Genomic DNA, 16,389 nt, shown 5'->3' on the forward strand with positions numbered 1-16,389 from the left:
AGGGTTGCGGTCCGTTGCCGGAAATGGAAAAAAAAAAAAAAAAAAAAAAAAAAAAGATCATAGATTTCTTAAGCTTCAGTAACCTATAGCTATCTTTATAATAACATGTAAAACATTTCAAAGTTAGCATATTTGTTTTCATATGCTTTGAGTTAACTTATAAATTTAATTTGTCAAATATTTTCTGAACACATTTGGACACATTTTCATTTTTATAAGCTAATAAAGTGACTTGGATTTGACAAAGGCAGTAATAGATAGTGTTGTATCTCATTCCTCCCAAACATTTTTAATTTTCTTGAAAGGAGATAAAAAGGAAAAAACAGTTTTATCCCACACCCAGTTCTGCCCTTACAAATTCAAGCAAGAGATAACAATGGTCTAACCCAAAATAGTGTCTATGAGAATAAAAAAGAAGGAATGGGTTCAAAATATAATTGTGGGATAGAATTAAGAGGACTTGGAATGATTTGTTAGGAGGGATAACAGGAAGGGAAGAGACAAAGATAACTCAATTTCTAGTTTAGGAAGCTCGTCGATGGTTCTGGTATGAGCTAGAAATGGAAGAGGGGGAACCAGATTTTTTGTGAGGGAGGAGGATATAACAGAAGGAAAATAATGAATTATTTAAATTTTAGGTATGTGTAAGATTTCCTTCTGGAGTTGTTTGGCATAAACTTAGACAAATGAGGCTAAAAAATAGAGTTTCGGAATCATTTAAGTTTTTTCAAAATGTAGTAGCAATGAAATGAGATCATCCAGAGAGAGAATGCAAGATGGGAAGAGAAAAGGGTCCCAGTCAGATCTCTGAGGAACATTGACAGTTAATGTGCCAGCAGATGACAAAGAACAGAGCAAAGGAGATTCAGGAAAAGAAACCAGAAAGGTAAGAAGGTAACCAGCTGAGAGTAATTTCTTCAAAGAAAGAGAAGAAATTGCATCAGCTTACAGATAAGTCAGAAAGGTGTAGAGACCTCTCTGTACAGAGGTTAGGAGTAATTCTATTGTAAATCTTTCTCTCAACCCAGACCCTTCTCTTCAGCACTGCAGACTGTATATTCAGCTGCCAACTGAGCATCTATAAGTGGATGTCCCATAATCACTTCAAACCAAACCATTATCTCTACTACCCTGTGTAAAAATTATAAACTCATTAGAAGGAGAGGTGAAATAGCACTGTATGTAGAGGAAAGGTGCACCTGCATGAGATTCTGTTAACCCATATAGGTAGAGGACAGCTTGATATCAGGAAGATAAAGGTAAATGCAAAAGCAGAATAGATGTAGCAGTGCACTTTCCAACCATATGGTGGAAGTAGATACCATATTCTCCACACAGCTCATCATCCTAGTCTAGGTTTAAAAAAAAGAAGACTTTAGCCTCTAAGATATCTGCTAGAAGTGAGCAATGACTGAATATATTCTTTACTTGCCTTGCTGATTTTTTTCCTAGAAAGTAAGCAAAGCTACAAAGAGAAATATTATTTGAACCTATTTCTAACCAACAAGGAAGGCCTAGATGGTGAAGTAGATCACTAATTAACTTACATGTTTATAGTCCATTATAATATACAGTGGGCATTGTTAGATACGCCCTAATATTTAGGAGATTGAACTGTAATATAACAAATGAAACCGGGGAGGGGAGGGGAAGGGAAAGAGGATGGCTGAGAGCATATTACCACACATACACGTGCGCACGCACGCACACACACACACATATATACATATATATGTAGTATATACATGTATACATATATACATATAGCCCTAAGAAGATATCCTGTGGATGTTCAAGGCCAAAATACACTGATACTAATAGCAGGAAGGATCAGAAAAAGTGTCAGAGTCAAAGTTCTGGCCACTGGCTAATGATAACTGAGAAAGTGGCCACTTTCTACTTTGCTCTTATATCTGCAAAGATAATTATCCTCAGAATGGAATTGCATAAAACAGGTATTCAGTAGGAAGAGGGAGCCGATGGCTAGGATAAATAATATGGATAGGGAGCATCCAGTGCTTTAAATTAGTTTGTCTTTTGATCTAGGTGAATTTCATGGAAAAGCACTGAGAACTTGTGACCAAGATTTATCATCAGTCTTTGGCAGTCTTTGCCAAATGTCACTTGGGGTACTTATTAAAAACACAGGCAAAAAAGAATGGTGGGGGCCGGCCCCGTGGCTCACTCGGGAGAGTGCGGCACTGGGAGCGCCAAGGCCACGAGTTTGTGGTGCAGACAACATTGTGCTGTGCTGAGGGTTGCGATCACCTTACCAGTCAAAAAAAAAAAAGAATGGCGGGTAGGGGGAGGCTGGAATTGAGGGTATCAGTGTGAACTCAAAATTTCTAAACTGTGTGTGTGAATAGGTAGCATGTATATATGAAGGTGAATATGTGTATATACATTCATACACTTCCTAGCTTTGTCCACTGAAATGGCCAGAAAACGAAGATACCCCATTGCAGTGAGCACACTTATTGCCAGATCTTTGCCTCTAGTACTATTTTTTCCCTCTAAGAAAAACCGTGTTTCCTTGGGAAAATTGCTGATTCTGGGCTTGGACAACTTGTTATACAGAAGGTAGGAAAATGCTCAAAAGAATGATGGGGCAGGTCATGAGGACACAGGTACCGAATTAAAGAAGCAGTTCCCACTAGCCAGATCTGGGACAATTTGAGCACCAAAATAACTTAGTAATTATTATTACTTATTGTAAGAAATTATTTGTAGTACTTTTAATGTGGAATTATAATAAGGATTATATAATAAAGAATTAGAAATTATCGATAACTTAGTAATTATTATTACTTATTGTAAGAAATTATTTGTAGTACTTTTAATGTGGAATCAAAAAAAATCATAAGTCCTTACCAATTATAAATAGATAAATAAATGGGGAAGAAAGAAGGTCCCTAACTTATAGTAGAATGCTGAAGGCTGGCTGGTGCAGGGAATGCTGGAGTTGGAAAATCATCATTTTGCAGCTGTCATGGTAGGATTGGGTAAGAGAAGATTGGATATGAATCATCAATGGATACTAACTTGAGGACAGTATTTTGATGAGGAGCAGGTTATTCACATGGTCTTCAAGTGTATCCTCACAGACTGCTGATTAGTTTAAAAAGGAGAAATAGTAATTATACACTAGAGAAATCAGGCAACACCTATAGTGAGTGTTCCTGAGGGACAGATGGACATTATGTGCCCCCACATATGATACCCAGTGAAGGACACACCATCACTTATGTAATATTCTAATTATGAAGAGACATCAAATACAAAATGAGGACATTGTAATAAAAAAAGTAGGAATGGAACTGTATAAAAGTATCAATATTATAAAATATTGATAGAATGGCTGTGGAAAATATTCCAGATTAAAGGAGGCTAAAGAAACATGGTAGCTAAATACAATATCTCGTTCTAAAATGTATCCTGTACTGGAGGGGGGAAGCCGCAATAAATGACATTATTAGATCAGCTGACAAAATTTGACAGTAGATTAGATGAAACATTGTAGCAGAGTAAATTTATGAAGTTGGTAACTAGACTATAATTATGGAAGAGAATATTTCAAGTTTTAGAAAATATACAATGAGGTATTTAGGTGTAAAAGACCATGACAAATGTAATATGTCCTCAGTTGGTTCCCCAAAAAGTTGGAAGAATGTGTGTGTGTGTGTGTGTTATAGAAGCAGAGAGAACAAATGATAAAGCAGATGGGATAAAATGCTAACAGTAGGTGAATCTGGATAAAGGATATACAGGTGATCTTTGTACTGTTTTTATTTTGCAACATTTTATAAGTTTGAAATTATTTTCAAATAAAAATTTTTTAAAAGGAAAGAGAAAAAAAATAGTTTCGCACTTCCCTCCTATGGAGATTCTGGTTTAGTGAGTCTGAGATAGAGCTTGTAAATTTGTATTTTTAGCATTCCGCAGGTGATATCTTGGAATTGAGGGAAACACTGCTTAAGGCATTGTGAAGAAGAAAAAGGGAAGGTTGATAACTGAGACATGGACAAAAATTTTTCTTATTTCTAAAAAGAAAAAGTTGATTCTGCAAGTTAAAATCTATTTAACATGAGGTTGGTGTTAGACAATATTCTGGAATAAATTATTTTAAAATACATGTTTCCTTAGGGAAGTAGTGATTAGGAGTAATCATGCCTGGTGAATGAATCTTGTTTGGTTTATTTGATAGGCATTTAAAAGATCCTTTTGTTCCCTTCCTCTCTGAGCCTTTGGAGTTAAATAGATACAGATTCAAAACCTGCCACTTAACCAGTTGTGTGACCTTAGATCAAATTTGTTACTTTCTCAGCTTCTGCACTTACAAAACAGGGATCAAATACCTACTGATAAATGTTGCCATGAGGGTTAAAGATAAAATGTATGTAAAGTTCTCAGTACGAATTATGGTTCCTATTTAGACATTCAAGTTGTGATTATGTACAAGGCTACTACAAAAAGTTCATGAAACGTTATCTCTTCATTCTGTTTTTTTATTTGTCTTTATGTGTTTCAGGGGCTACCATGGGGTTTTTTAAAATATACTTATTCTGTTAACTCTAGAAAGTAAAATAGAAAATATGGGAAGGAACGTGTTTACTATAATGAAGAACTTTATAGTAACAAAGCTGCCTTAAATAAATAGAAGTGTACACTTTAAAATGGAGATATTCGCTGAGGTAGACACCGAGCCACCACTTAATTATCAGGGATGCTGCTGAAGGGATTCCTACTTCCATAGCAGTTTATATTAGGTCACCTCTCAAGGTCTCTTTTAACTCAGATTCTGAGATGCTCGTGGGAGAACCCTAATTAATGATTTGCTAATAATCACTGAAAAGCAATGGTTAGGACAAAAGTTTTGTGTATCGATCACTACTTCTCAGGTCACACTCTCTGAGGATTGGTTAAAATTAATAATAATAATTCCAGACTATCACGACATCAGAGAGCCTTTGACCCTTATTTCAACCCTAAATAAAGTAACACAAGAAATCAAGAAACAATTGTGCATCTTGTGTACATCTGAACTCTCTTTTCAATGGCTTTTAAAAATGAAGAATTATAAAGAGAATTATCGTGGCCATATCTTGTCATTGTCATTTGGAAATTATTTTATTGATGTATGTGACTAAAATTCTCTACATTTCTCGTTATAACTTCTTGAAGGAGGGAGAAGGACAGAGAACTAATTATATTCCTCAGCCATATTTTATGTGTTCAGATCCACTCTTGAAACTGCCGGGGTTTTTTCTCTTGGGTTGATTTTCTTTATTAACTCTGTCTCTTGAGCAGAGGTTATGAGAATAAGAAACTGTTTTAAGCTTTTGAAAAGCCATCCAGTGCCTTCTGTGTAAAATGTTCACTGACTGGATTAGATAATTTTGTAGAGTTAATAAAGCTAAGATCACAGGGTATATCATTAATCTTGGCTCAGATGTCCCAAGTGAATATACTTGGTCACAAAGGGATCCTAGCGAGGAGAATATAATTGGATCAGAAAGGAAAAGGAAAAAAATTCCTAATTGGCCAACTTTTTAGATACAACATAGAGGTGAATTTCTTCTTTTGCTGCTGAGTGAATTAGTTATAGAAGCATTTAGAGGTAGTGCAAAGCCTTTAAAAGTAGGCTTTCAAAATAATGTTTGACCCCAGATGTTACTGTATGTATAAGCTTTAGGCAAAGATAGGAAATGCTGCCATGTCTAGATATGTTCTAATAAGGTAATACAAAAACCATTTCTCTTCAACTGTGTAATTATTAAAACATGTGAAATCATCAGCTCTTTGGAAACTGTCCACACTATGTTCCATTCCATGTGAAATATTCTAGGATCAAATAGACTTTCTGTGTCTTGTTTTGTTATTCATATATGATAGCCAGACTAATGAAGTATTTGGGATAGTGAGAAGTTCTTTAAAATTTTTAAATATGAAATAGGTTAATCACTGGTAGAGTAATTTTCTTTTTTTTTTTTTTTTTAATTTGGGGGGGTTGGTATTTTCTTAAAGATTGGGTACTGTTTGCCAGAGTGCTGACATTATATATACTGAAGTATATACGTTTTAGTGCTCCTAGATTTGGGGGGTATGAATCGTTAAATCAAGGCCTTCAAAAGTCAAAATTATTAAGAAGCATTGCCTTTAAAGGAACTTATTTTATCTAAACATTAGCTTTTTCTGCACATCCTCCATGTAGATTATAAATCAGGAAAATTACAAAATTTTAATGATTAGTTTATATTCTTATCAAAGCCAAATCCAAAGCATACGTTATAGCTCTCTTTGAACAGAGCCTTGTAATTTTACATCACACTACATACTTCTTAAACTATAACTAGAGTTTTACCTATAACCCATGTCTTAGAAGGTTTTTATGTGCATTTGCCACTAAATCTGTAGTTCCTAAAGTGTGGTGCCTAGGCCAGCAGCAGCAGCATCTTCTGGGAACTTATAAATGCAGATTCCCAGGCCCCATCTCAGAACTTCTGAATCAAAAACTTGGGGATGGTACCTAGCAATCTGTATTTAACAAGCCCTTCAGGTGATTCTGATGCATGTTGAAATTTGGAGAACCATTGCATTAAAGCATGGAATTTTTTTTTCTTGGGAAAAATATTAAAATGTCCAGTTAGAGTTTTGCATTCCTCCTTAGAGGAAAGGCAGCTTATCATTCTTCCACATACTACCAGTTCATCTTATCTTTTTCTTTCTTCATTGGCTGAATATATTTCATCAGCCCTTACATAGTTTCAGTAGCTTGAACTAGACTTCAGTATTGAATTAAAGAGCTCTGAGATGTCAACAGAACATCATGCCCATTGCTAACCCTGCCAGTCATAAAGTGCTCAAATGATTTTCAGTTTATGTCAGCAGGTAAAGAATGTTCAGTAAAAGTTGATGGAGTCTAGTTTTCTCTTAAGACATTGTAAGATTGAAAATGGAAGCAACGAATAACTAATATTTGTCTATCAGAGTAGCAGCTGGCATAAGTAAACAGAAGCAAGCAATGGTAGGAAGAGAGGACTGCCTTAAAACTCAGGTCAGGGCTTAGTATGAATTTGAGTAACAAAAGAACCTTATTCTTCTGACTTTATGGAATATTTCAGTAATATTAAAGCTTAGTTTCAAAGAAAGCAGTTTTATAAAGAAAAATTACTATGATACTTCCACATTATCAACCTCTAACCTTAAAAAAGCCCTGCTTTCCAGCCATAGAGAGCAACTTTCTACTCATCTATATTGCCAACTTAATAAGAATTTTGAAATATCAAATAGATTAAAATTAGCTTTTCCTTCAATCATATAATGGCCTTCCATTACATTACTCTATCTAAATGCATAATATATAATATGTTGGTATACCTGTTATCATAAATTCTGATGTTCTTTTTCTAAAATTTACCATGACTAAAAACCACAAAGTATAAAAATTTAGAATTGCTATGAATAAGTTGCAATGAAGAAGAAATTTTGAGGGGTCTTTGTAAATCTTATTGGAGTCTGCAATGGAATTTTTTTTTTTTAATCTATGGAACTGCTGGTTCATAGTTGGTTTAAGGAATATGAAAGGATCTATGTGGGTAGTATCTGTCTGTATTCCATGTCATCACTAAAGAATATAGGCAGAAATTACCCACATAGGTATGTACCCTACTTGATTCCTGCAAGGTTTTGAAGCACTTGAGTTAATTTTAATAATTTAGGTATATTTGGTCAGTAATGTATATTTTTCTTGCTTAATATATTTGAGTTTAGAAATAAAATTTAGAGCAGTCAGTGATAACTCTAATATGATAATGTTTTCTTATTTCAAACAGCTAGTTAAAGGCCTTCAGCAAGAGCTGAATCGATTATATTCCCTTTTCTGTTCTCGGAATCCAGACTTTGAAGAAAAAGGGGGTAAAGTCTCAATAGTGTCACATTCCTTGGGATGTGTAATCACTTATGACATAATGACTGGCTGGAATCCAGTTCGACTTTATGAACAGTTGCTGCAGAAGGAAGAAGAATTACCTGATGAACGATGGATGAGCTACGAAGAACAACATCTTCTCGATGAACTCTATATAACAAAACAACGGTAAAATATCCTGAGTGTTCTGAAAGAATTTAAAATGTCTTTATGTACTAGACCTCTAAGGAGAAAACTTTAAGATTTTCATAATAAAGAAAAAATACACTGTTCAGGATACAAAGATTGCTAGATAACATGCCTAATCAAACTAAACACTATTTGTTAATTTTCAGGCTAATTGCATGTGTGTTCCTTAGCGTAAAATAAATTGTTTTGTTATCCTCCTTTTTTTTCTCCTAACTTTTCCTCACAATTTGTTAGGAGTGAAATCTAAAACTTACTCCAAGCTGAATCACTGCATAGAATCCTTATCGAAAATGTTTATCAGTTTGTAAACCTTTGTAGTTTTACTGAACTTTAGAGGTGGGTTTCTACCTTTCTTATTCTGAAAAAAAATTTTAAATCCTTTTTGTTTTTCTTGGCAAATATATTTTTAAATATATACATATAAATGTATGTTATATAATTATAAACAGATTTTATAATTATTTGATCATTTGTAGTCTTCCTGATACTTTTAATTCTTTGTTACATTCTTATCTTTATCTATAGTTACATACCCTGTCTTCTTTGTCCTCTTAATGACACAAGTTCATCTGATCAATTTTGACAGAACAGTGAAAAATCACTCATTTTGATTGTTTAGCCTCTTACAAAATCAGCCAAGTTAATTGACTAAAATTTTCTCTGTGGAAGCCTTGGTTTAGTTTCAGTCTTATAGAAGTTGTCTAAGGATTCATTTAGAATCTTATTAAGTGCTGTATGTTAAATACATAAATAGTGTAGTGTCAAAATGATGGTCAGTTTTGAAAGAAAATGTAATGTTTGGCAAGCCTCAGAGCAGCATTTTAGGCATATAAATCCAGTAAAACATTTTTTAAAAACAGGCTTAGAAAATCAACTGTGGCCTTTTTTTTTTTTAACTTAGTTCCTTTGTTTATTAAATATAAGTAGGTATGAAACACTGTAATGGAAAAAAGATGAAATAACCCAAACGTTCATCAGCAGAGAAGGGTTAAACTGTGGTTCATTCATATCTCTAAGATTCATTATTAAGCATAAAGAAGAGAAAGACAGAACAGTGTATATGGTATCAACCGTGTGGTGGAATTTTTTTAAAAAGTGTATATATGCTTGTACATGCCTTACATTTTACTAACGGATTTTTTACTAAAAAAACAAAAAGACACAGTTATTAACAGCAGGTATCATGAAAACTAGGGATACTTTTACTAATCATTTCATAAGTTTTACAGACTTTCTGTACACCCACAGGTGTGTTTATGAATACTGTCAACAGGGATTAATGTGAGGGATTGATAATGGGTCATCATTTGCTTCTTTATACGGGTTGAGCATCCCTAATCCAAAAATTCAAAATCTGAAATGCTCCAAAGCCCGAAACTTTTTGAGTACTGAAATGATACTCAAAGGAAATGCTCATTGGAGCATTTTGTATTTCAGATTTTCAGATTGGGGATGCTCAATCAGTATGTAGTCTGCAAATATTCCAAAATCTGAAACATTTCTGGTCCCAAGCATTTCAGATAAGATACGGGAAACTCAACCTGTACTTTAGTAAACTAATATGCATCTAATATTTATGAAATTATAAATATGTGTGTATATAGTCTCATACTGCTTTCTAGGCTGAGGGAAATAGAAGAACGGCTACATGGATTGAAGGCATCATCTATGACACAAACACCTGCCTTAAAATTTAAGGTAAGGAAAGAGCGATGAGTTTATTATTTATCTCAGTATTTTTTTAAACATCATTTGAAACACACCTTTTGGATTCAATTGAAAGCTTAATTATTGTTCTTTCTACTGAATATTTGTTCAACACGTAGTATGTGTTAGACACTGCTGGTTTCTGGGTTCTACAAAAAGAAGAATAGACAATTCCCCAGCTCTCAAGATATATAACACAGTATTATTGGTGCTATTAGCAGTATACAGAATGATATATGCACAAGAGAGGGACGTTTTAATTGTGCCTGGAAAGGTTTATAAAAGAATGACATTTGTACTTTATCTTAGTAAGTTAGATATTGCTAAGTGGAAGAAAGGAGAAGTGTTATTCTGTGTGAAAAGAACAGCATAAACAAAAGCATGGAGGGATGTAACTTCACAGTACCTCAAGAAACACCAAATAATCTGGAGTAGTGGGAAAGAAAAACAGAAAGATCTGGGAAATATGTACTATTTTGAATGAACAAATCTTAGTGACCAACTGGTTGGTCTGTGGTGAGAAAAAATAAGTGGAAGTATATCAGTGATGGTTTTAGGGATGGAATGCTAGTATTTCAGTCAATGAAAAGTGTATAACAAAAGCACAAGACATGAGTGCCCGGGGTTAATGTCGAGCAGGGTGAGTTAACCAGTTTGGTTAAAATTACAGGATGGGGACAAGGGGTCTGTGGTAGAACAGGAATAGCTGGAAGAAAGGAACTTAAATTGACATGGGCAGTGGGAAGGATTTTTGAGTATCAGAATGACCTGCTGGTCACAATGGTTTAGAATAATACAAGGTGGCAGATAGATATCGATATTGACTAGACGGTTGGAAAGGACACACCCTACAGCTGAATAACAAGTAACTTGTTTTGCAGTGTTAGATGGGGGACGTCATAAGTTCCTAATACTCAATTCCTGTTGAATATATGCTCGTACCTGTGTACTATATTAACTCTTCTTGAAATGTGTTTCTTTTATCATAAGAACAAACCACAAGTTAAGATGTGGAATGATGAAGAAATTTTTTTAAAACAGAATTTTATATTGAATCTATGTCTTACAAAGTTTTTTTTAACATATCATAAATTAAAAATTATATGATAAAGTTATAACATCAATTTTAAAACTGTGAGAGTATTGTCTTGGCGTCATCGTGACCTAGAATTTGAGTTCCATCTCTACCATCATTATTATATATAACTACTGATAAGTTTATGGAATTGATCTGGTGGAAAACATAAACTCTTCTATTTCATGTTCTGGATTTTTTACTGCAGAGTTGGGTAGGATCCACTAAGTATATTAGGATCTCAAAATTCAAAATCACATTACTAGAACTTATACACTATAATTGTGTTTCCTTCTGATACATAGTTATATATGAGGGTACTTCAAAAAGTTCATGGAAAGATATGTATTATCTTTCTATTTTTCCACAATTTGTTGAAGTACCTTTGTATAATCTAATACAGGTTTTTAATTGTTATTTAATTACTCAAAGAAAAAATACAGAAATCTGAAATTTAAAAAGGAATAGCTGATAAGTTAGTATTTAGGACTGCAGGGTTTGAAAGAGAATAGAAGTCTTTTATGGATTTACGTTCAGAAAACAAGTGTTAGATATGTCACAGTTGCCAATTGAACTTTAAAAAAAAAATATTGACAAACATTGGTGTGGAGAATGGGAAACTTTTGTTCTAATCATGAGGCTTTGCCACTAACTAATTATATAGCATTAGCCATATCACTTAACATCTCTGAATTCATCTGTTTACTCATCTCTGAACAAGGGGCTTAGACTAAATGTCTAAAGCTCTATTTCACCTTTAAAATTCTTTGATTGATGTAGATATCTCTAAAGAAGTCATTACCCTTATCTGAGACAGAATAATTCCTTTGTGTGTTTCTCTATCAAACTGCAATCTCATCATAAGCAAAGGAAGAAAGGTGGTTTACTGCATGGATATAACAATTTAGCATGTTTATGGAGTGCCTGGCCAATTAGCTAGGTAGGGTGTGGGGGGGAGGCCTGCACACACACTTATGTAACAAGCAGAAAGAATATACATAGCTTTCTCCTCTACCTCAACTATTTCTTGCATCTTTCTCTATCCCTTTTTTCTTTCCTCGCTTTATAGAAGAAATGACCTTACTCCTTTCGGAAATCGATATTTTCATATGTTCCTATTATTTAAAATGTTCTTTCTTATTTTTTAATTTTTATTGGCACAAGTTAATTTTCTTCATCCTTCAAGTATATAAGTCACCCAGTCCTTTAAAAAGCTTTTTCTCAAACCTTCCTTAACATCAATGTACCTTTTCAAAATATATTTGTTCATATATATTTTTTCATTTTGGAAAAAAAAGAAAAATCACTCTGGGGCACTGTGGGGAAGGGATTAAAGGTGTATATAATTGGAGGCAGGGACACACTTACAGTATAGTCCAGGTGACAGGTAATTAGGTGAAATGTTAGAGTTAGAATCTGTTAAAGTGACTTATTGGATATTGGGGATGTGAGGAGAGGATGAATTTGGGATCACTCTTCAAGATGGGACACACGAGAGGTAGGATTGATTTAGGAGGGAAGGGTGTTAGAATCCAGTGCTGTTGACCACCCTGTTTTTCTTGAAGCCCTCTCCTCCACAGGCTTCCATAATACTACTTTATTCTGGTTCTCCTTCTCCTTTCACTCTCCCTTCTGTAGATCCACCTCCTTCACCTGCTAATTAAACGTAGACACTCCTTATGGTGCTACATGAAGCCCTCCTCTTATTGTGTGTATTTACTAGGCAAGCTTACTCATTCCCTTGATTTTGCATGTCACTTCTCTGAAGGTGACACATAGATTTGGATGATGGCATATCCAGTTCTGTATCTCTTGCCCTAAATTTTCAGCTACATATTACATGTTAAAGATACCTCCAACTTATTATGAATGAAAAACAGGATTTACCTAGAGTTTCCTAATAAAATTAGTGGAACCACTATCGTCCCACTCAGACAGACCCAGATCTGGTGAATTGTCTGACTTATTCCCCATCCCCATCTTCATTTGATCATGTTGAGTTCATACTTTGTCCTCCCACATTTTCATTTCTGGATGGAACAGCTTGTCCTGCCCCAGTTCAGATTATCTCTTGCCTAAACTCTTTCTATAGAATCCTAACTTGTCTTCAGGTCACCACACTCTCAATGTTCTAATTCCTCCACACATTGCTACCAAGTTTAACTTCCTAAAATGTGGGTCAAATCCTGTTCTCCTTTACCACCTATAAAATAAACGAGGTCCAACTTTCTTAGTCAAACTTATTCCAGGCTACTTTTTCCTCACACCCAATTTTTCAGCCAAATCAGACTATTTTCAAAATTAAGCCAGGTTCTTTCCTGCCTTTGCTTTAGTTCATGTGATTCTATCAATCTGTATGTCATTCTTTCCTGCCCTCGTGTTCCAAACTCGACTGTGGAAATCCTTTTCGTCTTTTACTGGCCAATGCAAATGCTACCTTCTCTGTAAAGCCCTCAGAATTGGAATTAAGTATTCTTTTCTTCACTCTCCTATAGCTCTCGTCTCTCTTATGCACTTATTTTATTCTGCCTCCCCCATAGGATTGTAAACTCTGAGTGCACAAGCTCTGTCTTATTGGTCCTTGTTGGTCTTTATGTTCATCACAGCACCTAGCATATTACTTCATACAAAGAAGTAGCTCAATTAATCTTTGATTAGTGTATAGAAACACTCACACAATGAAATTATCCTTATCTTCCTTCTCTTCTCATTCTTCACCTTCTATTAGATTTAAATATAATGAAGTTGCTTCTGGAAATAAATAATTGTAGATTGATTAATAGTTAGCATATAGTTAACAATGCAGAAAACATCTGGACAAAGCTCATTAAAAAAAGACAAATATACTTAAAGGTAATTTTATTATTTTTATTTGACCATATATTATGTTATGCCCAAATTTCATTGAAAAAACATTTAATAAATTAATTATTATTAGTTACTAATAATAATTATTAACATTATGAGTAAATTTAATAAAATTTAGGATGGCTTTATCATTTTAGGTTGAGAATTTTTTCTGTATGGGATCCCCACTAGCAGTGTTTTTGGCGTTGCGTGGCATCCGCCCAGGAAACACCGGAAGTCAAGACCATATTTTGCCTAGAGAGATTTGTAACCGGTTACTGAATATTTTTCATCCTACAGATCCAGTGGTGAGTTTCAATATAGACCTTTTTTTCTCAATATTAAAATGCTTCTAAAAGAATCTATAAGAAATCTTGCAAGGTACCATTGAATTAACAAAAGAGTTCATTTATCTGATTATATTTGCAGAAGTTCATATTCTTAAAACATTTGTGTTTTGGTTAATTTAGGGCTCATGAAATAAAATACCTTAGATGTGATCTGTTTATGTTGTACTTGTAATATAAGAACATGATGTAAAAATATTATTCCTGGACAATTAATACAAGAGACAGGAGTCTACAGGACTTTGAAACCTTAACCAGTTGTAATACCAGTAACCTAACAACCACAGATCTTAAAAATCCTGCTTTAAATACTTTTTTTCTCTAAAGCCTGCTACAATATGAAATATGTTTGGCAGATCCTGTTAAAAATGAAAATATTCAAATATTATATATTAAACATGAAAAAGTAGAACCACTTATTTTAGCCTAGTAGAATTGTAAAATGTTGGATTTTTTCATTCTCTGTTATATTTGTGCTATAAGTAATTTTTTTTAAATGTAAGCACTTCAAGGATCTTACATCCAGGTAAACTGTAATGCCAAGTAAGATTTTTTTTTCTCTCATTTTATTTTATTTTTTTAAGAATATGCACATTTATGGGCCGGCCCGGTGGCGCACTGCATAGTGCGCCGCTTGGGAAGCGCGGCGGCGCTCCCGTCCGAGGGTTCGGGTCCCACGTACAGACCGGCTCCCGCTCACTGGCTGAGCAAGCGATCCCGTTACCGGTTAGTAAAAAAGACAAAAAGGAAAAAAAAAAAAGAATATGCACATTTATGGGCCGGTCCGGTGGCGCACTGCTATAGTGCGCCGCTTGGGAAGCGCGGCGGCGCTCCCGTCCGAGGGTTCGGGTCCCACGTACAGACCGGCTCCCGCTCACTGGCTGAGCAAGCGATCCCGTTACCGGTTAGTAAAAAAGACAAAAAGGAAAAAAAAAAAAGAATATGCACATTTATGGGCCGGTCCGGTGGCGCACTGCTATAGTGCGCCGCTTGGGAAGCGCGGCGGCGCTCCCGTCCGAGGGTTCGGGTCCCACGTACAGACCGGCTCCCGCTCACTGGCTGAGCAAGCGATCCCGTTACCGGTTAGTAAAAAAGACAAAAAGGAAAAAAAAAAAAGAATATGCACATTTATGGGCCGGTCCGGTGGCGCACTGCTATAGTGCGCCGCTTGGGAAGCGCGGCGGCGCTCCCGTCCGAGGGTTCGGGTCCCACGTACAGACCGGCTCCCGCTCACTGGCTGAGCGCGGTGCGGGCGCAACACCGAGGGTTGCGATCCCGTTACCGGTCAGTAAAAAAGACAAAAAGGAAAAAAAAAAAAGAATATGCACATTTATTTGTTCAAATAGATACATAAACTGAATAATAGATGAATAACAAAATACTCTGTACAAAATAGGGCTTCAATTTTTCACAAAAAACTGGAGATGTAAAACTTAATATTTACATATTTCATTTTATAATCTCTGCAATTATTTGAAATAGCTCTCTAAAGTCTTCCAAAAGCATGAAAATATAGAATTAATTTCAACAGAGGAAGATGAATAAACTTTTCAAAGGCAAGTTAATTTCTGAGCATATCAACAAGTATACTTAACAAAAAGAAATCAAGGACAGAAATTAAATATCTAAGTTTAGCACGATAAATTGCTTTAAAAAAAATCAGTAAAACAGAATCTAAACAAAAGGCCACTTCAAAAAGTTTGCGGAAACATTGAATTGAAAGATCACGGAAGTCTTCCCATGATCTTTTGTTTTGTTATGTTTAAATTTTTCCTTTTTTTTTCTCTCTAGGAGAAAGACTAAGATATAGAAAATACATTCACTGACCACAGTAACAGAAGGAAATTTAGAAAATTCACAAATGTGTGGAAATTAAACAACACTCTTCTAAATAAACAATGAATAAAAAGAAAAAATCACAGGGAAATTACAGAGTACATTGAGATAAAAATCGAAGCTCCACATACCAAAATTTAAAGGATGCTGGGCTTATGCAGTGCTTAGAGGAAAATTTATACTTGTAAACACCTAAATTAAAAATAAGAAAAGTCTCAAACCAGTATTGTAAATTTTTACCTTCAAAAAATAGAAAATGTATAGCAAACTAAATCAAAAGCAGATATAAATAAGAGATAACAAAGATTACAACAGAAATATATGAAATAGGGAATTAAAAAACAATAGAGGGGGGCCGGCCCGGTGGCGCACTGCTATAGTGCGCCGCTTGGGAAGCGCGGTGGCGCTCCCGCCGAGGGTTCGGATCCCACATACGGACCGGTTCCCGCTCACTGGCTGAG

The 16,389-nt window shown here is 34.9% G+C and overlaps 1 protein-coding gene across 4 annotated transcripts in view; it reads left to right on the forward strand.

The window, feature by feature from the left end:
* DDHD1 (DDHD domain containing 1) overlaps window positions 1-16,389 on the forward strand; it is an 88,380-nt gene that overhangs the window by 56,446 nt on the left and 15,545 nt on the right. For all 4 annotated transcript variants that reach the window (XM_008566938.1, XM_008566937.1, XM_008566935.1 and 1 more), the window contains 3 exons: window positions 7,833-8,095; window positions 9,739-9,814; window positions 13,904-14,053. In XM_008566938.1, the coding sequence (XP_008565160.1) occupies window positions 7,833-8,095; window positions 9,739-9,814; window positions 13,904-14,053 (489 nt within the window). The remainder of the gene's footprint in view (window positions 1-7,832; window positions 8,096-9,738; window positions 9,815-13,903; window positions 14,054-16,389) is intronic.

This window comes from Galeopterus variegatus, unplaced genomic scaffold (genome assembly GCF_000696425.1).
Source record: "Galeopterus variegatus unplaced genomic scaffold, G_variegatus-3.0.2 Scaffold279, whole genome shotgun sequence".
Classification (NCBI taxonomy): domain Eukaryota; kingdom Metazoa; phylum Chordata; class Mammalia; order Dermoptera; family Cynocephalidae; genus Galeopterus; species Galeopterus variegatus.